At 34.2% G+C, this 24,708-nt stretch overlaps 1 protein-coding gene across 1 annotated transcript in view; it reads left to right on the forward strand.

Moving 5' to 3' along the window:
- Positions 1 to 449: 449 nt before the first annotated feature.
- The window catches only part of LOC124373140 (dynein axonemal heavy chain 1-like), a gene marked incomplete at both ends in the record, with an annotated part of 41,258 nt that continues 16,999 nt past the window's right edge, over positions 450 to 24,708 (forward strand). The window contains 12 exon segments of the mRNA XM_046831536.1: positions 450 to 570; positions 1,718 to 1,848; positions 3,946 to 4,051; positions 5,126 to 5,280; positions 5,688 to 5,876; positions 6,485 to 6,649; positions 7,698 to 7,914; positions 8,974 to 9,251; positions 10,394 to 10,704; positions 11,470 to 11,695; positions 17,358 to 17,553; positions 20,011 to 20,204. Of these exon segments, the coding sequence (XP_046687492.1) occupies positions 450 to 570; positions 1,718 to 1,848; positions 3,946 to 4,051; positions 5,126 to 5,280; positions 5,688 to 5,876; positions 6,485 to 6,649; positions 7,698 to 7,914; positions 8,974 to 9,251; positions 10,394 to 10,704; positions 11,470 to 11,695; positions 17,358 to 17,553; positions 20,011 to 20,204 (2,289 nt within the window).

A 24,708-nucleotide genomic window follows, 5' to 3' on the forward strand; every position in this document is an offset into this window, starting at 1 on the left:
AATTTGGCAGATCATTGACATAAACAATGAATAGCAATGGGCCTAAGATTGACCCTTGGGGTTCATCATGTTTTATATCTGCCCAATTAGAGCAATACTTTCCTGATTTATTAGTAATAACTGGCATCTGTTTACGGTTAAATAAATAAGAATGTAATAGTGTAAGAACTGTGCCTTTGACACCCATTCTTCTTAACTTTGTTAGCAGCAGTGTATGGTTTACACAATCAAAGGCCTTAGATAAGTCACAGAAAATGCCTGTAGTGTAACTTGACTCATCATTACATTGTTTGATACTTCAATGTATTAATTGTTAGTGCAATTGTCCTCTGTATGATTGGATTTTGGTTGTCTTTAAACAGTTTTTAACATTTACAACGTTTTGGTTTTTGGTTTAGCCATTTCACTTACAATGATTGATGATAATAGCAAAACCGTTGTTGCTGTAGGAGTTATCTCGACACAACTATGTGACCCCGACCTCTTATCTAGAGCTGCTGCAGAGTTTCGCTGCCATGCTGACCAAGAGGAAGGCTGAGATGCTGCAGAGTATCTTACGACTCCAGACTGGCAAGTTCCTCATTATTATCTGTAACTAATTTGTGTACATTTAAAAATAGGATACAAAAATCCTCGAAATGTAGTTGTAATTCCACAATTATGTGAAAGGGATGGTCGTATGATGTAAAAGGAAAGGAAACCAGATTTAGAAGCAAGTTGGAGAAAAGTGTTTCCTTTCCTCAAAGGAACTGGAGGACTTCCTAAGGCCTCAGAAGGCATCAGGAGCTAGTTAGCTTACAATAGACTCTCCACAAATAATTATTTTGTTGGCCAAGATTCAATCAGGTTCTTTTCCTTATATATTCCACTCTCTTTTACCATTCTTTAATACAATAAGGTGGAAGTCCGCCTTGTTCAAATAATAAAGGTGCTATGAGCTAGGGAAGGTACTGCAACGAAAGAATGTACTGAAGTCAAATTTTGTCACCGATGTTTAATGTTAACTTTCCACTCCATAATTTGTTCTCTTTTTACTCTTTGAATAAAGATGCCACACGTTAAAATCTCATATGATTGTACTTAGTTTGTTTATTGATTTATTTATTTTCTCGTTTTTACTATGGTTACATATAAGACCAATGTTAAAATATTCATTAACGCTCAGCCAAATTCCATCTAGTGACATGCATCATCACCGAACTCGATGTTGCCTTTAAAGAAAAGAAGCTTCAAGTTTTAAGTCTATTGATTAGTTCGTTTTCGAGAGATTGTGCGGACAGATAGACAAACAGAAATAAAACTTTCAAGCCTTTTGAGTGATAAGTTTTTTTTAATGCCCAGCCAATAACTATTAATACTGAAGAACATTCAGTATTTTCAAGAGCATATATCCTATTCCTCAAGTTACTAATCAAACTGTTTGTGATCTGAATATGTCATAACTCAAAGATCTCAGTTATTTTGGAATTAATATATCAATTTAATCATACCTATAATATGGTTCACTGAAAGCACTCCCATGAACTTACTATATGAACAAAATGACCAGTAGGCAAGTAGGAGCTCCATAGAGACAAACATATTTGTATTATGAATGATTTTATGAAGACAATACTGTTAGTTATGGTCCTTAAATAAATAAACTAAATCTTTCAATGTTCCTTTCTTATTGTAGTCTTTATGTTGTTGGTATATGTTAAAACGATTGTCTGTACAGGTCTAGACAAGTTGTTTAACACTGCAGAGATGGTGAAGGTGATGCAGAAAGAGTTGGAAGAGATGAAGCCTCAACTGGAATCTGCTCAGGTTGCAGCTCAAGAGATGCTAGTGGAGATTGAAGGAGACAGGGTCAGTGCAATTTGAACAATAAAAATTTTATATTTTAACATCTTTCATCTTGAAGCTTCTCAAGCAAAAAATTGCAGTTTCAGTAATTTTGTTATGTATTTAGAAACTTTTGAGGTTTACTAATAATAAAAATTTCCTCTTCACTCTTTATTTAGCTGTAATTCTCTAATACAGTTTTTTTCATTGACTCTACAAGTCATAAGCAAGACCTCTAATTGTTGATAATAAATTCAAGTGAACATTTTTTGAACAGCACTGTAATTCCAGAACCGCTCTGGAATTTGTGCTGGTTCAGTTCAATTCAATCCACTAATTCTCAATTTGTAAAGTACAGAACATATACACAACTATAGAATATACTAGAACGGCGTTAACAAAAATTATAAATTACATAATGTATAATAATGGAGTGTAAGGCAATAAGCAAAACTGAAGTATAGAGGCTTACTTTAAATGCAAAATATAAATATCTATTATTTATAATGTTAAAATTAATAGTATAACTAATAGTATTACTTTAGAGTAATAAAAGATCAATAAAATGCTTTTATACATTCCACAAAGTATTAAATAGAGTTTTAAAATATTCATTATTTAGTGGGTTTTCTAACAAATATTTTTGTTTGAATTTAGTTTTGTTGGTTGTTTTTTATATGTTGGCGTAAATAATTACAAAATATGCCACCCTGAAATGAAGGAGTCTTTTTTAAAGTACCCGATTATGTTGAACAGAATCAACTCCCCCTCTATGTCATGTGTCATAAGTATAGGAGTTTCCCAGATGTGGTAACTTTTCAAATGATTAGTGAAAAGGATTATTGTTTCAAATACGTAATGTGAGTACACAGTTGTAACAGGTCAAATTACGACATTTGAATATTCGCGGGGAATTGGCAGACTGTGACGTCAATGAATCGGCAGACTGTGACGTCAGTGAATCACATGTTGTCGGAATTGAGATTTATTTAATAACGAAGAAATTTATTGAACTTTATTCGGGAAAAGATTTGATTAATTAAAATGAAGTAAACATAACCAAAATTCGTGTTTTACAAAAACATTAAATAGAATTACGCAGAAAAGCCAATTGTGGTATGAATGACTTGTATATTGATGACGTCATAAAGCACATGTTGCTAAAAATTTAAATAAAAAGCTTTGAAAAAATAATAAAAAGAAAATAGAAATACTTAAATTGATTAATTATAGTAAACGTAATAAATTTCGACAATTATAAAAAAAGAATTAAAATAAATTTATTCGTGAAGACGCTGATTTGAACGAGAGAGGGGATGAGTATTGTTTTGAGTTGGTATCCGTCGTTTTATACAGAGATTCGCTCTTCTTTCACCAGACTCGAAGCAAGGAGGTTGTGTTAGTTCTCCTGGGATAGTAATGATCTGTTGTATAGTATATTGAAATTTAATCAAGGATGGGATATTGTTTAGACTTTTCAAATTATCAAAGCACTGCAAGGTGAGTGAAATTATAATATGTGTTGAGAGTGTGACATTTAATAAATTAATCTCGTGGTCACTTGGTTTGACTTTCTTTAAATATCCCTTTTATAAAAAGTGTGGAGTGATGTTAAATTTTGTAATCATTACTTAACATATTTTGGAACCCTGACATACACACAGACTTGTCTCTGGTGATAACACCAGAGACGTTCAAATCTAATAATTTTTGAGTAATACCGAGGGAATACAGCTAGCATTGGGCAAGATGGCGACCGATACCATGATGAGCAACATGGTACAACAACGTGCCACTGGTGACAAGGGGCGTACAACTACATGGTGAGTCAATAACTCTAAAGAACTGACTTTCAGCAAATTATCGCAACCAACGTGGGGGTGACACATAGCAAATTGGCGTTATAATCTGCCACTCTCATCAAATTGACATCACTTCAAATCTGAAATACATCACAGACATATGTTTTGGTCTCTGAAGTGTAATTTTATAGAATTAAAGCAGTAATGTCAATTGTTTTACTTTACTGATTTAACAATGTATATGCATGCATATGTCTTTCTTTCATAAAATCCCGGGAAGATACAAACACTATCATACTGACATCTGTCACATGTACAGGAGGTGGCAGAGAAGACTCGCCAGGAGGTGGAGGTCCAGGAGGCAGACGCAGCCCAAATGGCAGCTGAATGTCAAGCTATTGCAGATGATGCCCAGGCTGACTTAGGTACATAGAATAGAATATATTTATTTCCATATTTTGCATGTAAATTGTATAACAAGATGAAAACTTGGAAAAAAATAATAACCCCCATTTATCAGTATTCAGTGGTTATTTTAGTAATTTAATTATAATATAATTACTAATTATTTAATTATAATTTATAATTTAGTTTTGCCATTATTTATTAGCATTTTTCCACTTTTGAAATTACACAACATTTTACATACGAATAGAGAAAAACCAATTGTTTTTAAATAACTTGAGTACAAATAAATTTGTTCAAAGTAAAATTGTAAGTTTGTGCAAAATAAGTAACAACATATAAATGCCAATAAATTCCATATGGTATTTTCTGAAATGTGGCCAATAACACCAAAACTTCTGTTTCTTAAGCTTTAAAACACCTAATACAACTTTAACTTTATTATTGCCTTCTAATGGTTAATACATCCTGAAAAACAGGGTGGGCTTAAAACATTACAGTACCGTAGAAGTAGCCAAAGTACAGTTTAATAACACAGCTAATGTCTGTAAATGTTTTAGTTTTGTATTTAAAAGTGAATTGCTTTCCATAGTTATAAAATACAACAAAAAGACCTACTCGGATTGGGCAAATCCGTATTCATTGTTAGCAGTTCATGAAGTGGTGCACTTCAACTCCCAACCTGCACCAGAAATGCAACCTTGTACTGGTGCAACAGAACAACTCTCCCTCTCTTGGCCTTTTACACAAGTCAAGACAAGAGATGTGCTTTACCCATGATCCCAAAACACAGATACATATTTGTTGTCCAGCACTAGAAGTTAAAAACACAGAGTTAATATCTTTGCTATTAAGAGTTGTCTTAACGAAAGTACCTACATTTTTCTTTATTCTGTATTCAATTAAAAAATGAAAAATTTTCTAGTACTTAGGATTGAAATTGAACACTTAAACATGTTAATTTCTTAGTGATACAAAAGTCAGTACTTAACTATGTTTTTCTTAGTTTGACATCATGCGCATAGATTTGTTGTCCAAGATGAAACATTTACTTCTTATTTAGTAATATACAAACATTGTATAAAATTTTATAGAGGAAGCAATGCCAATGCTACGTGCTGCCGAGGACAGCCTCAAGGCACTCAATAAGAATGATATCACTGAGGTCAGAGCCCTCAAGAGACCTCCTGCCGGGGTCATATTGGTGTTAGAGGTCATATGCATAGTAAAAGACATCAAGCCAAACAAGGTGAGTTCACCTCTTCTTAGACTTTACAATTTCTAATAAATGTCTATGTAGCCTTCTGTTTTGTTTAGTGAACAGGGAGTAGTTTTTATCATCAGAGTACAAGTCTACATAATGACGTACCTACAATATATAACTGTCATCTCATAATAAACATCAATTGAATGTATTATAATACTGAAAAAAGTTATAACATATAATTTTTTATTTTAAATTTAAATTAAAAACTGTGAAGAATTTTAGTATCCAATATTTTTTAGTGGTTTACAAAAAAAGAGTACTAGTGACAATAGCTTACTCTTCTTAATGTAATAGGCTGTAAAGTCAAGCACTAACTCCAACATTTTGTGGTTACACGATGGTCCCAAAGAGGTCTCAGTAATTGTAAATCGTGGCATAACTGCTGGCAGGTGGCGGGCTCTAAGCCGGGAGAGAAGGTCCTGGATTACTGGGAGCCGGGCCGCCTCATGCTGTCGGACCCCGGAGCCTTCCTCACCTCCCTAATGAACTACGACAAGGAAAACATGACAGAGGCACTCATCGCCAAACTCGAACCCTACATCAACAACCCCAACTTCCAACCAGCAAAAATCATCACTGTATGTTGACTATGGAATATCAGTTTGTTTTTATATCATCTTCCTATTTAAGAGCTCTTAAGAACTAATCTAACTATTTTATTCCTATTGCGTATATATAGTAGTCTAGTTTTTCAGAGGTTTTCGTCTAATTTAAATAAAATAAAATAAAAAATTTCCATTCATGTTTTTGAATGAAATTTTTAAGAAGTGTTGTTCAATAGATACTAAATATATCTGCTCAATAACTTCGTCTAATGAATCTAAAATCACAGGAGTGGGCCTAGTTTGATTAAGCTAAGCCTTCGCCAATAATCAAATTGTCACTTAAACTGGTATTGTTTTTCACTTTTACTTGATTGTATGTACATGGAATATTCCTGGATAAATTTTTTTAAGTGTAAATCAACGGCCATTTCTATTAGTACCACTGACTAGATCCAACGAATTCTTTTAACTGGTCCTAGTAAGGAATCTAAGTATGATGTCTAAATAGATATTGTCTTTTGTTCAGGTACATCAGGCCTCTCCAGGAAGGATGAAAAAACATTTCAGTACCTCTGACTGCTAGTGTTTATAGATTGTAGAGTACAAATAAGTCATAAGCTGCTGGTCACTGTGTTTTACAGGTGTCGAAAGCGTGTACGTCGCTGTGCATGTGGGTGCACGCCATATACAAGTACTACTTTGTGTACCGTGCAGTGATGCCGAAGAAAGCTGCGCTGGCAGTGGCCAAAGCAAAATTGGATGAAACTGAAGCTGTTCTTGCCCAGGCTAAAGCCAGAATGCAACAGGTAAAGTATTTTGCAACTCCTTTTTACAGCACAGCTCTTGTAAAAGATTAGGAAAAGAGGATAAGAAACATTAATTATTGGAGTAGAGCCTCAGGATTAAGACAATCTAAAATGTTTATCTCTCCTTATGCTAAAGGGTGAGCAGCTCTCCTAGATCAGTGTAAGGAGGAAATAAGAATGATGTTAGGGATGTTGACAGGACATGGCCCCCTAAGGAAACATCCTATGAGGGTGGGCCTTAACCAGACTGACGAATGTAGACTCTTTGGAGAAGAGGAGGAATCAGCGGAGCATATTTGGTTAAATTGTCCTGCCATATCAAAAATTCTGAAAAATTCCTGGGAGCATATCTCCTCAGCCCCAAGGACATCAGAGAACAGGAGCCGTCAAATCTGATCGGCTTCTGTAAAAGTCTCAGATTCTGAGGACACAAATATAAGTATTTAGGACTAAGCGTGGAGAGAAACAGTCTTTTTCACTCAGGATAAAAAAAATTTTATTAAAATTACATGATATATATTCTATTTGTATGATACCGAATGAATTAAAACAAAAGTACTTTTTATAAAGAGGACAAGGTGGAAAAAGAATCAAATTTGTTGGATAAGTGGTGTAGAGCAGGCTAAAATGTTTTTCTTTCTAATAGCAATATTGCATATTTGATTACTACTTTAAAAATACTGACATTTATTAAGATATCGAATTGTGAAATAGGTTATTCTCATGTAACATGTTAATATATGTAATAATGGACTTGTGCTTTTGATTTTTTACATTCTCTGGTTTGATGATTACCAGGTTATAAAGGTCTTACAATTTATTTTCCCCATTGTTTAGCTCTCATTGTGAGTCCTTGTTTTGTGTATTCTGTATGATGCTTTTATGGTGCTATAACACATTTATAGGATCCAGCTCATGTCATTGCTTTGAATTTGAAGGGTATCTACATTCCTTGCCCTTGAACCTACATGCTGGAGCAGATGGAATCATCACTGTTCTTTCTATATCTTTTCCTGCATCGCTTTATGTCTTTTTTCCTGACATTCAGGTGATGGACAGATTGGCAGTGCTGGAACAGACACTGCAGGAGACAATGGACCGCAAGAACGAGCTGGAAGCGAACTCCCGGTTATGCGAAGAGCGCATGAACCGTGCATTCCGATTGGTCAATGGATTGTCAGATGAGCGTCTGCGCTGGATACAGACCATCGAAAACATCAACGAGAATATGAAGACATTGGTCGGTGATATTTTGATCAGTGCAGGTATGCCTTTAGTAGCTATTCTATTTTACTTTTAATGTTTCCCTAGTAAAACTTAAAAACATACCGTAAAATTAGGAAGTTTCATAAAATATAAACAAAAAGGTTGTCCAATTATTTGGTTATTTGAAGGGTGGCTTCAGTGCTTTTTCTTGACAGTATTCATGCAATATCCAAATCAATTTTGATACTAGTTATAGTGTGTGAAAAAATAAAATTTCTCTCCTGTATATCTCTGCAATATGACTGGTAGCCTTACTCAATATCAAGTAGTTGATTTTTTGTTTCTGCACATGCTGTTTTGTTCTGTGCACATATCAGTCCATTTATTTGCTCTCAAAAAGCCCATAATATACTTCTCTGTAAATCTAAATGGCAGGATTTTTTTTCTCTTAGAACAAGAAGCTTATAAATTGCACCTAGTCCTATAAGGACCTTTGCGCTGCTTCCGAAGTGACAGGATATTCTGGATGGGTAAGGTTGGGGGTAGAGGCTGCCTATCGAGATCCATAAGGAAGAATTTAGGGCACTAATCTCAAGTCATGTCCCCTCAAAAGAAGGGGAGGCCAGCTCTGAACAGCCTCTCCAGTCAAAGCAGGCAGGGGGAGGCACTCCCTTATGTCAAGGCTGGCAAAAACCTTTGACTCTTAGGGAACAAACCCCACCAACTCCAACATTTATCTCCAGCTGTAGACTAGACCTATTGAATTACCCTTGCGCCCGAGAATCTCGATATTTGCTGTTAGTGAAGTGCCGCTCCTTTAAAAGGTTGCCCAGATTTAAGTGACACGTCGGTTTTAGCTGTGCCCAGTGTGGGTTCAACTGGAAGGTATAAACCAACCAGAAGTGATCCCTGCTAGGTCAATGGCAGGATTAAACTCTGTAAACTCTGTCCACATGTGTTAAGCAGCTAAATTAACGTTGTGCATAAAAAGCATATTTTAATTCTGAAAATTTGAAAGTAGATACTCCAGAATTCAGATTATAAAGTCTGGCTTACAGTATTTGAAATAACCCTAATTTTTAGAAGTATTGAACTGGAAACAATATGACTGTGAGCAGGGTGTGTGGCTTACATGGGTCCGTTCACCGACAAGTACCCCAGACGCGCTCTGTTGGAGGACTGGCACAATGTGGTGACGAATGCTGGAGTCCCCCACACTGCAGACTGTAACCCTGTGTCCACACTGGGAGACCCAGTTACTATCCGCATCTGGCAACTGGACGGTCTGCCCAGAGACGTTCTGTCCACAGAGAACGCCGTCCTTGTCTTCAACTCCAAGCGATGGCCCCTGTTCATCGACCCACAAGGCCAGGCTAACCGTTGGGTTAAGAATATGGTTAGCTATTTATTATTTTTCATAGAAAAACTCTGAATTTTTATTTGGGATTGTAATATATTTTCATACTTAAGATCAGACTTGACGATAGAATATAATCAAATCAAAATAATCTTAATTCATTCATTTTCACATTTTGTACATTGAATAGTGTCAATTTAATGAAAAAGTAGTCAAATTACAATATATAACTGTAATGTAAAGTTTATAGTTTAATTTATAACTAATACCTAACAAGTGTTAAACAGTATGCAATTATTATTACCAAAATTTAATATTAAGGTCCTAAGGGAAAGTGCTCAAATTATTCTGAAGAATAAAAGTTAATCCTACCAAAAAATCTTTTAACTTTCTTTTAAAACAAGTAAATTTACCCTCACTTTTTATATAATCAGGAATAAAAAAAATGTATTTCCTACATATAATGTATTTTTTTATATAATTCCAAATGATGACAAGGGATCACAAATAACTTACATTTTTATATCTGGTGTCATAGAGATGCACCACATTACTGCTACTGATGGATGTTTGATGTTTAACATACATGATGGCTTAAAAAATATAAAGTCCACATTTAGTTAATATATTTAATTTTTTTAAATGTTCTTTGACAGATTCAAAAAAATGTAATTTTGAAATGGTTCTGACAGCTTTTTGTTGAACTTTTAGTATTGCATTGAAATTTTCTTTTTTAGTAGCCCTGTATACGCACAGTCCAAATGTAATGTTGGACTGAATGTGAGAAAAATAGGTACGTTTTAAGGTGTCAGTACTGCATAAATCAGACATTCTTCTTATTGCGTACAAGCCAGAATTAATCTTATTTATAATAATTTTGGGTGTGAGCATCCCATGATAAGTTATTGTCAACTGTTAGCCCCAAAAATTTAACTTCTTTGGCAAATACTATTTCTTTTCCTTCAATTTCAATGAGTGGAGAAATTGCTTGTTTATTTTGTTTTGTTTTATCCGTGTTCAGATATAAATTGTGACAGTTATGTCTGAAATTCTTCTCTAGTTCTTCAGATCAGTAGCAATCTCAAGATGTTGAATTTGAACTTATTTTTATGTTTGGCAATGTTTAAATTTCATAAACACTGATGTTATTCTGTTAATAAATCTTAGCTGTTGTCACCCAGGGCAAGGCACAGGGGCTGACCATATGTAAGCTGACAGACAGGGACCTGATGCGCTCTTTGGAAGGTGCGGTCAGACTCGGGAAGCCCATGCTGATAGAGAACGTAGGCCTCGAGCTGGACCCTGCCCTGGATCCAGTGTTGACCCGACAGACTTTCGTCCAGAGCAGCCAGGTGGTCATCAAGTTAGGTGACGTCATTGTACCCTTCAATTCGGACTTCAGACTGTTCCTCACCACCCGGATGGCCAACCCCCACTATACTCCTGAAGTTGCTGTCAAGATTCTCCTGGTCAACTTCACGCTTGTTCCCAGGTACCTCATTCAATGTCTCAAATAGATCAATGTCTTCTCGGGTTATAGGTCTGATCACGGGACGTGGTCACCTGAGAAAGCATCTTCACAGAGTTGGCATCCTTCAGGAGGATCCGCTCTGTAGAATGTGTGATAAGCAGGATGAAACTGCCGAACACTTGCTCTTTGATTGCCCTTCAATAGCAAGAGAGCGGTATACCATCTTTGGTAGTTTGGACAAGGGTGGTGAATTTTCCCAGGAGGACCTGATAGATTGTTTTCGGCGGTTTGTGGAACTGCTGAAATCATAGATTGGTAGGCTTCATGGTGTGCTTCCGGGGTGCGCAAAAGGCCCATGAGGCTTAAGTGCATGGCAGTAAGCCGCCCCATAGAAGAAGGAGAAGACCTCATTCAGTGACAAGAATTGCACCTTGATCGACTGCAGCAGATATATGTGCGTCTCCACCTTACTCGTAACAACTCTTTAATCCTTCCCCTTCCCAATAATGTGACGCAACAGCATTGCAGTTGTCTTTTATTATAGCAAGGCATTCTGATATTACTGGAATTCCTAATTAGGAATCAGCTAAGTATTCCAAACTACAACTTAAAAACCTAATAAATACTTGGAATAATATTCTACGAAAACAATGGTACTATTAGTTTTTATCAATTTCATCTATGTTCCAAAGAATCTTTTAGCTAAGCTGTCATCATGTATATTTGTCTCATTAATTTTCTGCAAGAACAGCAATTACGTATTGTTTTTTATTGTTTGTGGTACAGCGGTCTGCAGGATCAACTGCTGGCGTTGGTGGTTATGCAGGAGAGACCAGACTTGGAGGAGTTACGATCCAACATCGTGACCAGCAGCGCCCAAATGAGAGCTGACCTCAAGGAAATCCAGGACCGTATCCTCATCAAGCTCACCACCTCAGAAGGTTCTCCTGTTGACAACATTGACCTCATCTTGATGTTGGAGGCATCTAAAATTAAAACAGATGAAATAAAGGTACTGCAATGTCTGTAATAGTGATATATAGTTTTAACTGATATATACTACATTGAAATTGTTAAGATGTCATAGCTTATGATATTGAATTTGGCACTATTCACTGTTAAACTTACAGTAAGTTGGTTATTATTGGACTGATGTGATAAATATGTATCAGTAAGGTACATTCGGACTGTTTAGACTATCTTGCAGTTTTTATCAATATTGTCGTCATTATGAAAGAATGACTTTTTATGAAGATAAAAGTGATACACAGAGGTTTATTTATAAACATATCTTTATAATTAATTGCATTTAAAATGAACTATATATCCTAAAATATATCCTATATCCTGTTATATCTTAAAATTTAATTTACAAAGAAGAATATTGTTGCATTTTTAAGTTATTCCTGTAGGTTTTATTGTATTTTATTTTAAATTTGCAGTGACTGATTTTACTCAATCAAAATAAATTTGTATCTCCATGTCTACATCCTTTTTCAAAGTCAAGATTTGAATAAGATGACGGACGTAATGACAAAAAAAAAAAAACAACCAGTGTTCCTTAAAATGTTAGCTTTTTATACAGAAATAGTTGTGTATACCTATCTTACAATGCAGCTTTCAAGTCAGAAAATATAACTGTTGTTATTAGTATAAATATAAAATTAGTATAAAATAGTACGAGGGTAATTCGGAAAGTAAGGTACGTTTTTTATTTTAAAAAAAAACCACAACAGATTTTTTTTTTTAACTTGTTTTATTTGATTCCAGACATCAATCACTATTTTTCTAAATAATTTCCACTGTTGTTTAAACACTTGTCATAACTATCTACAAGTTTTTGAATGCCGGTGTCACAGAAGTCGGCCGCCTGCGACAATAACCAGTCTTGTACTGCTTGTTTCACCTCGTCATCAGTGTCGAAGCGTTTCTTGCGTAGGAACTCTTTTAGGTAGCGAAACAAGTAGAAGTCGCTCTGCGCCAAGTCTGGGCTGTATGGCGGGTGTTCTAGCTGTTTCCAACCAAACAATTTGATGAGATTTTGTATTTGGTTGGCAGAGTGGGGTCTGGCATTGTCATGCAGCAACGAAACTCTAGCTGTCAATAGGCCACGTCGCTTGTTCTGTATTGCTCGTCTAAGGTTAGTCAGAGTGTTGCAGTAATTGGCTGCATTTATTGTTGTTCCTCGCTCCATGAACTTGACTAGCAATATCCCACGTCTATCCCAAAACACTGTCGCCATAACCTTGTGTGTGGACAATGTTTGTTTTGCTTTCACTTTAATCGGTGACGGCACTCCATCGACTGGTGTTTCGTTTCTGGGGTTATTTTATTTGATTATTTATTTTATTTTATTTTCATGCTATAAAATAGGAAATACACCCAATTACATTATAGCAGTACAAACAAATCAAAATGTTAAATAAATGTTAATGTTAAATGTTATGTGGGAAACCCATGTCTTGTCACCCATCACAATGTGGTCTAAAAGGTTATCACCTTCCTGATGATATTGAATAAAAAATTCAATAGCAATACCCATTCTTCTTTTTTTGTGTTCCTCAGTAAGCAGCCTGGGAACCCAACATGAGCACAATTTGCGAAAATCCAAAATTTCAGAAACAATTTTAAAAAATGTGGTTCTACTCACGTTTGGAAATTCTATTACTAATGAAGAAACAGTGAATCGCTGATCTTCACGAATTTTTTCATCAACGGCTTTCACCAAATCTTCGGTGATCACTGACGGCCGACCAGATCGTGGTTCGTCATGGACATTTTCCTGTCCATCTTTAAAAGCTCTCACCCACTTCCGCACTTTGCTGTCACTCATTGCATTTGGATCGTACACTTCACTTATCTGTCGATGAATATCCGCTGCATTTAAACTGATAACAGGATGACAATATTAGAAGAGCATAACAAGTGTTACATATGATAAGTTGTGATTTGTAACACAGAATGATGACCATGTTGATTGCTAATATGCCTAAAGGCAATAACCATTTTGATTTGGTTTGAGCAGCCCACACCAAAATAGCCCTATGAAATTTGAGACAGTGTTGCCACGTCACTGTTGACCATCAGCTGTTCCCTGGTGTTGAGCCAGATCAGTAGTTTTTCATAAACGTAAATCTGGCATCAGTGTTGGGCGAATCTCTTATCTAACTCACTATTTTATTACCTTTATCACCGTTTTAAACGTTAAATCGGAAAAGTCTATGAAATATCAAATAAAACGTTACGTAAAATCAACTTATCTATTTTTTTTATTTTAATGACCCAATATGATACTTGAGAAAATGGACGACAAATCTGCGAAACACTGACTTTTTAACAAAAGGAAACAAACAAAACTCGAACTAATTGTTTTGTTAACCGGAGTTTATAAACGGCACATGACCCCCCTTCTTCAGAAAAGATTTTTTGAGAAATCGAAATTTGAATTATTTACATATTAATCATAATATTCAATATACTTAACAAGAATTGTATACATATTTTGATACTAGTTTTATTAATATCCACATGTTATTAACAGAATTATTTCAATTTTTTCTAGTTATACATTTAAGGATTTGGAATAAATGGAAAATACTTTTAAAGGAAAACACTAGACATAACAAAGCAATCACAAAATCATGCAATTAGATTCAAGATTCAAGATTCAAGATGTCTTTATTAGTCATTAAGTAACATAATTAGTTACAATAGACTTCGTCACATTATTGGGCAGTAATACTTAAAAAATTAACAATTTTATAATTGGAGACTTATTTTAAAATTAACAGGAATGTTGCAAGATATAGGAACTTACAAAACTAATAATTGGTATAAATAGAGAGTGGTTGTATAAAATTATTTAAGAAATAAGAAAGCATTGTAGGGTAAATATATATATATAAAAAACACAGACTGGACAAGAAACACAAATAACACATACAATTAAAACCCAATGAAAAATGTAACAATATAAATATTTAAAATATGTAAGTCAGGTGGTTAAAAACATAAAATCTCCAAACTATAAAATAAAGGTTAAAAAACTTAAAACTTGACTAGACAAAATTATAAACTTAAGGAACTAATATCACAGGCCAAATATTCATTCACAGAGTAAAATGCCTTTTCTTTAAGCCATTTGCTTACAACTCGTTTAAACCTATTTATATTTACAATCCATCCTCCTTTTGGTAATTTATTAAATAGTTTTATTTTCATATAGATATGACTACCTTTTGTTTTTTCAAGCCTGGTCCTTGGCAGCTCTAACATGTACTTTTTTCTAGTTTTATAAGTATGTATGGTTTCTCTAACAGTATAACTTTGCAGATTTGCTTTCACATCCAGTAAACAATAATATATATACAAAACAGGGCAATGTCATGATATTTAAATCCCTAAAAGATTGCAGGCAAGATTCCCTTTCATTAAGATTATGGGGTAGTTTAGTGTGATACAGGGCTATTTAATACAAGGGCTGTGCCATTTTGGCTTGGAGCTGAGACACATGACCAGAAGGGTGTGACGTCACGTCGCCAGGGTGATACTTGCGTTCTCAGACAGTATTTAATGCTACGTGTTCATATGGTAATGGAACTTATATCATTTTAATCTGTGTTTCATAATGAGTCAGTTATCAGTTCTCAAAGATGGATCATCTGGATCACAATCTGATTTCTATAATTTATTTATTGAAGATGAGTACCGTTTTTATGAAAATTACTACAAACAAATCAATAACATTTTTCAATTATTTTACAAACCGAACTTTCTCCAAATCTGACAACACAACTTCATAACTTTAAAAAACATGGCTAATTTTTTTCTGCTCATCAACTTTATGGTAGTACACCAGATGTAAAAGATATAATTGAGATTGCACTTTCCTAGCCAATAAAAAATGCTTCAGCGTAACACTCATTTTGAACTCTTCGGAGACTGAAAACCCATGTGAGAAACACAATGAAAAAGAAGAGAGTGCTATTGCTATTATGGCAATCGAACAAGAAGTTTGTAAGTGGATGGAGAGTGATAAATTAGACGAGTTAGTCGAGCTTCTTGCTAACAAAAAGGAAAGAAGGCTACTTCTTAATTAAATGAATTACGTATATATATTTGAAACTCATTTTTTTATGTTAGTAGTTTTAGGTAAATAAAATATTCTGTTAATGTAGTTTTAAATATTTTTTTTCTTGATTCTTCATAGGTACCTATTAAGCACAAATTTCCATGAAAAATCAATACCTCTATGTGTACTGTTCTTTGTTCCTTTACCTGAAAGAGCCTTAATACTAATTTAAAAATAATTTTTCAACTAATGGAGTTTTTGTGTTCAGTTATGATAGTCTTTTAATATTGGCCTTCAAATTGTCAAAATGTTAATGTGCTTTGCATGGCCCCCAAAGTTTGGTCACGGTACGTCTATGCTGTTGATTTTATGTAATAAACTGACAAGTACATCACCATTGTATAAGAATATTGACAGCTATAGTTTATTGTAGACATTTCTCTCAATTTTCTTCTTACAGGGAAAATTAGTCTTATAGTTCTTCAACTGAGCTTGTTGAAGACTTTAATCTGAAACCTTCTTCCAAAAGCTAACCCTGAACTTTAAAACTTGTTCCACTAAGGTATTTGTAAAACTTTAAGGCCATTTCCATATGGCTTGCTTACATTAAAAACTTAAAAATTTTAAAAGCAGAGTCAAATGTTGTGTGGTTTTCTTTTGTACTCAACAGACTTTGAATGTAAAAAGACATTACATTACTCCCTACAAAACCTATCTAGATAGAGAAATCCCTACAAAACAGTAGAAATATTCTTGTTTCTTTTAAAACACTGCAAGACGCGGAGAACTATGAGTTTCCTAAATGAGAGATAAAGAAGTCTGATGAGGATAGTACTGTTATAGACCTTGAATTTAGTCAGGAAATAATGATTTACTCTACCGAATGAAATAAGAAAAACAGAAAGTTCACTTAGATAGCCAGAAGGTAAGGAGAAACAAGTCATATTAATGCTTCAGGCATATTTGAATGAAAAATATTGAAAACATTTTATTGCCGATTAAATATGGAAAAATTAAATAATACTTAAAATTAAAGACCTATGAATCAGTAGATTTCAAAAGTATTCTAATATATCTAAACCATCAAAAGGCAACTTATTCGATTTTTCTCACTTATTATCAGTTATAAGAACCAAATTACTAGTCTTAAAATAAAGTAAAAGATCTAGGGAAGATAAACACAGAGCTTATGGACAGTATCCATCCATGCTCTCCATAAGGAAAATAATTTGCAAACAATCAGATTCTGCTACAAATCAGCTCCAAAACCTTGCACAAACAATAACCCGCTAAATAATAAATTATTTTGAAGAACTAAAATGCAGAAAATAAAAGGCTTTTCATTGAAACAAGTTTTTAAAAGAAAGATGCGTGGTTCACTTACTCTAAGAACATAGACTCGTACTTAATCTACTACACTTAACCATTGAAGTATTGGATTCAGGAATAGAGGAGCAAGCTACAAACTTACCTTTTAATCCCAAATCTGGTAAAATCTATTTTATATCCTTTTAAAAATGTGTCTACTAAGCACTGAAAACTTTCTCTAAAGTTATTATTTTAGGTTAACTTGATTCGACATGTCTTTCTGTTGAATTTTTAGGAAAAAGTGGAAGCAGCAGAGATGACACAGTTGGACATTGACAAGACAAGGGCGTTGTACATTCCGGTGGCAAATCGTGGGCAGATCCTCTTCTTCTGTCTCTCGGACTTAGCCAGTGTTGACCCCATGTATCAGTACTCCTTGGAATGGTTCATCAACATCTTCATCGGGAGCATGATCAATACTGAGAAAACAAGTAAAATTTTGTGTCAATTCAGAGATGACTAGTATCAATTATTTGCATTCACAAAAATACTGTGTAAAGGTCATAGATAACGAGGAAATGTGTTTTAATTAACACTCGCACCTTCAATGAACAAAATACAAGGAACTATGTAATTTTCTTATTTTAACACTTGACTTGGTGTTACTGATTTTTTAAATCACCGAACATTGGTAAATTTTTGAAAAAAATCCTATTTTTCACAATCCTTCCATTATCAAAAACAAACTTCAAAATAAGAATCGGTTTGTGTGCTGTGATTTATTCCCATATTCGTGTTTATTGTAGTTTATGTTGAAAACAGAATTGGTATGCTTCTTGTCCAATAATGTTTCTAAAATCATTTTGATGCTGCATCACAGGGCATTAACGTGTTTACTTAAAATTTCCTTTGACACAAAATAAATCTTGAAGTTTTATGTTAAAAGTACAGAAAATATATAAAATTGCGAGATTTATACTGTACCAAAAATCAGAACTCAGAAGTTTTATTGGTAATTAAGTAATCCAAAGATTGCAATAGGCTTCGTCAAAATAATAGTTGTTTAGCTTGATTCAAGTGATATTTTATAAATATATGCTAGTTTCCAGTCATATTTATTATAATAAATACTTAAATCTACTCAAATAAATAAAAAATCAAGAACACACAGAGACATGGAATTACAATCTAAAATTTAAAATAAATACAATAAATTTTGGAGTACACTTTTCTTATTTACAGCATATCACATTTTATATACTTCTGGACAATGTAAAATTCCTTAAGCTTAAGCTACTCTGACATATTATATTTAAATTATTTTAAAGGTAAAGATCTGACAAAAAGATGAAGCTTATTAAATAGTTTTAATTATGGGTATTTATGGCTTTTATAATATTTATCTAGCCTTATATTAGGAGTTCTTAGATTATCTTTTTATCTGGTATGTAAAAATAATGATTATATTGTACATAAAAAAGTGCTCTGAATTAGTTGATGCACTTTTCAGTAACTCGTAAATAGTCATGCAAGTTTCTTAACCCTCCAACTGGCAGTCATTTTTTCCTGTAGTGGCAGCATGTTTTCGAGCCTCGTGCAAGGGTTTTTTAAAAAATTTATTAAAAATATAAATTAAAAGTAATATATATAGAAGTATATATTTTTGTGTTCAGAATTAAACATATAATAATATTAGTATTTAAATTTGGCCTTAAAAAAATGTTGACTAAAAATTTTTTTCCATGAAATTCAAAATTTACATTTTTTTTTTTTTAATTTGGGGGGGACCATACCTAGCAAACCAAGTTATAGTAAGAAAACTATAAAAGTGAGATATCCATTTTATGTCAAATTTATTCTAGTTTCAGAAACACATAAGCATTTTACAAATTTATGAAACTATAATAACACTATATAACAAAAAGCAGCGATGCGCATAAATTGTGAAAATAGGGTGTATATGTAAGAGTTTGCTAATAAAAGTTTTACTAATACAGTTTGACTTCAATACATGTTATATTGCATATTTTATTACTCAGAATGAAGTAAACTATACAGCAGTAGTAAAAATAAATTCCATATTTTTTTTTTTTGAAGAGTCGAAAAAAAAGTTTCATTTTGTCATTACTCAAAACTTTTGCGAAAAATTTTCGAAAAATGTATTTATTCTAAAATATATTTATTTGCACTACTGCAATATTTAACAATTCACCACACACTAAACACAACACTAAAACACAAATAAACCTACTAAAACTTACTAATAAACACGACTCGTCACATCAACAACTCAGACGGCATCGACAACATGGCGGTCACATCTTTTACGTTCCAAACTACGAACTTGGTACATTGCAACTACAATACAAAGAGGAATAAAACTATAGTATTCCTTAGGCTTTTTTCCCGAATCCAATGGTGCATGAATCGAATCGATACGTTGCCGGAATATACTGTAATGAGTGATTATGCAAGGGAATGTTAATCATAATTGGGTTGTGTTCATCAAAAATTTTGATGAACAACAGTTGGAGGGTTAATAGAGCATTTTCTATCTGATGTTAAAGAAAGTTATGAGCCATTTTATAGTATTCTATACCTCCTAGTGTTTTCAAGTTATTTTATGCAATATTTCATTGTAATTTTCATTTGTGTTTTATTTTCATTGAGAAAGCTATTACGTATATGGTAGTTTTCTTCTAAATGCTTGGTCTGATGACATCATAAAAAGGCACACTGATCATTGCTCTAAGAAACAACAGATACACTGTAAAACTCAATTTTTAAGATACAAGTTTTATTTGCACTAAGGTACTTTAAATTGTTCCTTTCATTTCCCTTAGAGTATGTGGAGCATTATCACTGGATTCCTTTCAGGTGTATTTTGAGATTACAAAAATGTTTGTGTTGACTTTTACTACGGTAAAACGGTACTATAACGGTTGCAGGCGATATCGACGACAGGATCTATGATGTTAACGAGTACTTGACGTTTAGCCTGTACTCAAATGTGTGTCGTAGCCTGTTTGAGAAGAACAAGCTGCAGTTCGCATTCCTGCTCTGTGTCCGTATCATGCTGGACAAGGGCCTCATCGACACCCACGAGTGGATGTTCCTCTTATCTGGCGGCTCCCCTCTTAAGGTACAGAGCTATTTCATATTACTTATTGTCCAAAGAACACTGAACTAAATGGGTCGGGACTGTAAAAGACTGGTATGGTCATGCCATCTGGCAAATTGGAGGTCTGTCATGTGAAAATGAGAGAGAAAAGAGATGTTGGAGAGTTAGAGACATGGATGAAAGGATAACAAAAGAGGTGAGATATTTTATAAAAATTGTTTAACAGTAACCTAATTAAGTTTACTACTACATTTGCTTTAAATTAAAATATCTTTATTCATCACTGTACAACGCATGGAAAAATAGAGGTTTAATAGTATCAGTGTACAGTATTATGCTAGTACAATAAAACAAACTTATTCTAAATTCACATTTTCAAGAATATTATTTTGATTAAAATATAAAATAAGCCTAGACAATCACTGAATTTTGCTCTAACTCTCAAAAAACTCTTCCAGTGAATGAAATGGAGATTCCAAAAGGTATGACAAACAAAAACTTTGAGTCCATGTAGGTTGTTTTCTTTTTATATAATTCCAAGCAATGGTTCTCAAGGACTAACCTATTCCTGGTATTATAAGCATGAGTTACGTGATTGGCCTTTGTATTAAATTTCGTGTATGTTACTGTTTCAAATATGTACTGATTGTAAAATGTTAATAATTTCAGCTCAGAAAACAGTTGTTTTACAGTTTATCTCCAGTTTAAATTTAATATTGTCCTAATTGCTAAATGCATAAGAAAGCTTACCTGACCTAGTACATCCAGCTATTGTTTTGGCACTGGTGTATAGTAGGTTGAAAAGGTGTTGATTTAATACATAACCTCTATTTTAAACATTTCTATTTTAAGAACAGCCAAAATTTATTTAATTTTAACACTCCAGTGGGCGCGTGGTTTGCCGTCCCGCGAGTGGGCGCGCGGAGGACAGGTGTCCTCCACTTTGTTATGTGACTTTAACCTATGAAAATGTATATTTAGCGATCATGTTTTTTCTTGTTTTGGGTTTTGAGAAGAAATATATGAATCACATTTTCTATTAAAAAGTGTATTCTACAAAACAATTTAAGTAGGAAATATAAACAATTATGGTAAATCAAACAAAAACGTGAATAAGTGTAGTAGGTTATGCTTATAAACGTTACAAAAATGCCTATAAGTATATAAGTTTTATGTTTTTAGAAAAAATAAAAATTCAAGGTTTATAATACTTTTCTAGTTTTAAAATACAAATTGTTTTCATAGTATAAACAAAAAAAAGGTTTATCTTAGTACAGCATAAAAAACGCAAACAGAATGTTGAAACTTTGGAAAAAATAGCTTATTCAATGCACCTTTTCACAAACTTGTCTCATATGGTCAGCACACACCCACCCAAGACATTTGACACACTTTTTCCTTGAGGTCTTAATTCCTGGCTCGGCCGCAGAGGTAGCATCTTCCTTTCCCCAGCGACTCCTCGGGCTGCTGGTTGAGGTGGAAGTTCTCTGTCCAGTTTCAGCAGGATCCTTCCTCTTGTTTTTTATTTCCTGTGGTATCATCTCCAAACTGATGCGATGTTCAATTTGTGGTCTAATTAGGTTGAAGGCCATTTCTTTCAAAAAATCACAACGGCTCACAATGGTCAAGTTTTTTATTTGTTTTATATATTACAAGAGCATTCACTCCTCCTACATTCAGGATATGAAAGAAGAGTGTTAATGGCCATCTTCGTGAGTTCCTCGAAGTGTCGTATTGACGACACATTTTGTCTAGAATGTCCACACCGTACTTTGTTTCGTTGTAGGATGTAATGATCATGGGTTTTTCGCTCATCACCTGTATTTGGATCGATAGCCATGTTTCCATGCATAGTTGATATTGCTAACACAGCCTTCTTCTTCTTCGGCACGTACGATACTAATGTGCAGTTTTTTTGAAAGCCAAACAAACTGCTTTTTGACTTCTCTTGAGTTATCAGGTAAAAAGTTTGGGGGAACTTTCAGCTTTGTTCTTTCTCAGAGTAGCTATCATTGTTATTTTTTCTTCTTCCCGTAGCTTTATTGCCAAGGGTACAGATGCGAACCAATTGTCACAGGTAATATTTCTATTGGTTCCTGAAATAGGCTGCACCAATCTTAAAACTAAGTCAGATGTCTTGCTGCTTATTCTAAAAGGGCCTACTGGTTGCTTCCGTACATACACTTCAAGATTTGTAGTATAGAAGTTTGTTGTAGAAACCATAGCAAAGATTTTTATCCCGTATTTAGCAGGTTTACTAGGCATGTAAACCCGAAAGGTACAGTTTCCTCTGAATCCAACTAGCTGTTCGTCAATGGTAAAGGTAGTCCAGTTGGTTTGTATGCATTTTTGCAATTGAACACGAACATCTCAAATACTTCACGAAAAGCAGCAAGGTTGTCAACAGATTTCTCTTTTATCTCTGTTGTGGACGTTATCAAATCTCAGACAACGTAAAAGAAATCGAAACCTCTTGGCGCTCATGGTTAGATAAACAGCCTCTACTCCCGTTCCTTGTGAATTATCCCACATTTCAAATACGTTTCTTCTGCCAGCCTTCAAAACCCCAGCAAGGTTTAAATTATACCAATCAACGCACGAATTTCTCGGCAATCAGTGGGCCTAGCATCCCTTTCTCTGTCAAACTGAGGTTGAATTTTCATTATGTAAATGTTGGTGTAATCAACAATTTTTTTCACTATTTTCATCATCAATAAGACACTGTAAGGCAGCTTCTGGAGTTATAGCATTTTTCGCTGACCCTTGAGGTCCTGGGCGATGAAAAACTGGTATAATGTTATACCTTGGTGTACGAGAAGTCCTGAGCAACTTGAGGTTCTACGTACCATCTTGACGTCCGAATCTCTTCCCAAATAAAACTCTGGGTTCACGAAAGGTCCAGGAGGGACTGCTTCTTCAATCACTTCGCATTTCCTCGGCTTCGTCGGGAACATCATCCGGGTTATCTTCAACATTGATTACATCATCTCTATTCTCTGTGTGGTATTCAACGTGGTCTTCTTCACCTTCATCTTCGTCCTCTATACCTAGAACACTCTCGGTATCCTCAGTCTCATCTAGCCAACGGCGTAAACTGTTCACACGGTCACTTTCACTGGCCATTATTGTTTCAACAATACGAGATTAAAAATAAAATACTACACCAATATGCCAAAAAAAATGTAACGTCACTGGGCGCGCGGAGGACAACTGTCCTCCACTACTGTACCGAGCAAATAAACACGTGGTCACAGCGACAACTAGCGAGCATAGACGCTGACAATGCACTGGCGGGTGGAGCGTGAGTGGGGGGAAAGGTATGATGGTCGCTCAAGGGTCACGAGTGTTGCCAACCCTTGTAGTCACACAAAACAAAATCACTGGAGGACACCTGTACTCCGCGCGCCCACTGGAGTGTTAAAAGAGTTTTGACATAAAGAAAGAGCTAAACCGTAAAAAAACCGATAAATGTATTCCTAATCCTCTACAAGCCTTACAGTTGACAGCTGGGCAGCCAGTAAAAGGGTATATAATAAATAGGAGCATTAACTACCATCTGTTGACCCTGAATCTTTATTACTCTTCAGACACGTGTACACAGAATTAGTACATACAAACCTCTTCCAGACGTATAACACAAGCTTCCAGCTTGTACAGAGTTGTAGAAGGAGCTTATATTGGTCACTGTTAAATTACATGAAAAACATAAAACCAATATTTCAAACTTTCATGTAATTGTACAGAGTTATCGCCCAGTTGCAATTTAATCAACTCCTGCAAAAATATTTGAGATTATTATTTGTAAAAAAATTGTAAATTTTATGACACCATTGATGTCTGATAGGCAGCATGGGTTTCAAGCTAAGAAATCAATTGTTACAAATTTGTTAAATTTTACGGAATATGTCTTATTTCAAATGGATAATAACTCTCAGGTAGATGTAATATTTACAGATTTAACTAAGGCGTTTGATAGAGTAGATCACAGTTTAATTTTAAGTAAAATGCATAATTTAGGTTTCTCGTCTAAGTTGGTAAATTTTTTTTCTTCTTACTTTTCTAATAGGTTACAATATGTTTCTTATATGGGGCACAATTCTAGTCAATATTTAGTAACTTCAGGGGTTCCTCAGGGGTCAAACTTGGGCCCAGTACTTTTTAATTTGTTTATTAATGATACTTAAACTTTATAAAGTAGTCAATAGCCCTCAGGATTCCAACGCATTACAGGGGAATTTGGATGCAATCGTAGATTGGACTAGTAAATATAAGATCTTTTTTAATATTAGTAAGTGCAAAGTAATGTCATTCACAAGGAGAAAGATATCAATTTTGAGTAACTATGCCATAAATGGTAGTAATCTTGAAAGGGTATTTGAATTTAAGGATTTGGGCGTAATTTTGGATCCTACTTTAACTTTCAATCCTCATATCTCATCTATTGTAAATAAGCCCTACAAAAATTTGGGATTTATTATTAGACAGTCTTCAAATTTTCATTCAATTTCAACCTTAAAAACATTTT

This window comes from Homalodisca vitripennis, unplaced genomic scaffold (assembly GCF_021130785.1).
Source record: "Homalodisca vitripennis isolate AUS2020 unplaced genomic scaffold, UT_GWSS_2.1 ScUCBcl_4876;HRSCAF=11305, whole genome shotgun sequence".
Lineage (NCBI taxonomy): Eukaryota > Metazoa > Arthropoda > Insecta > Hemiptera > Cicadellidae > Homalodisca > Homalodisca vitripennis.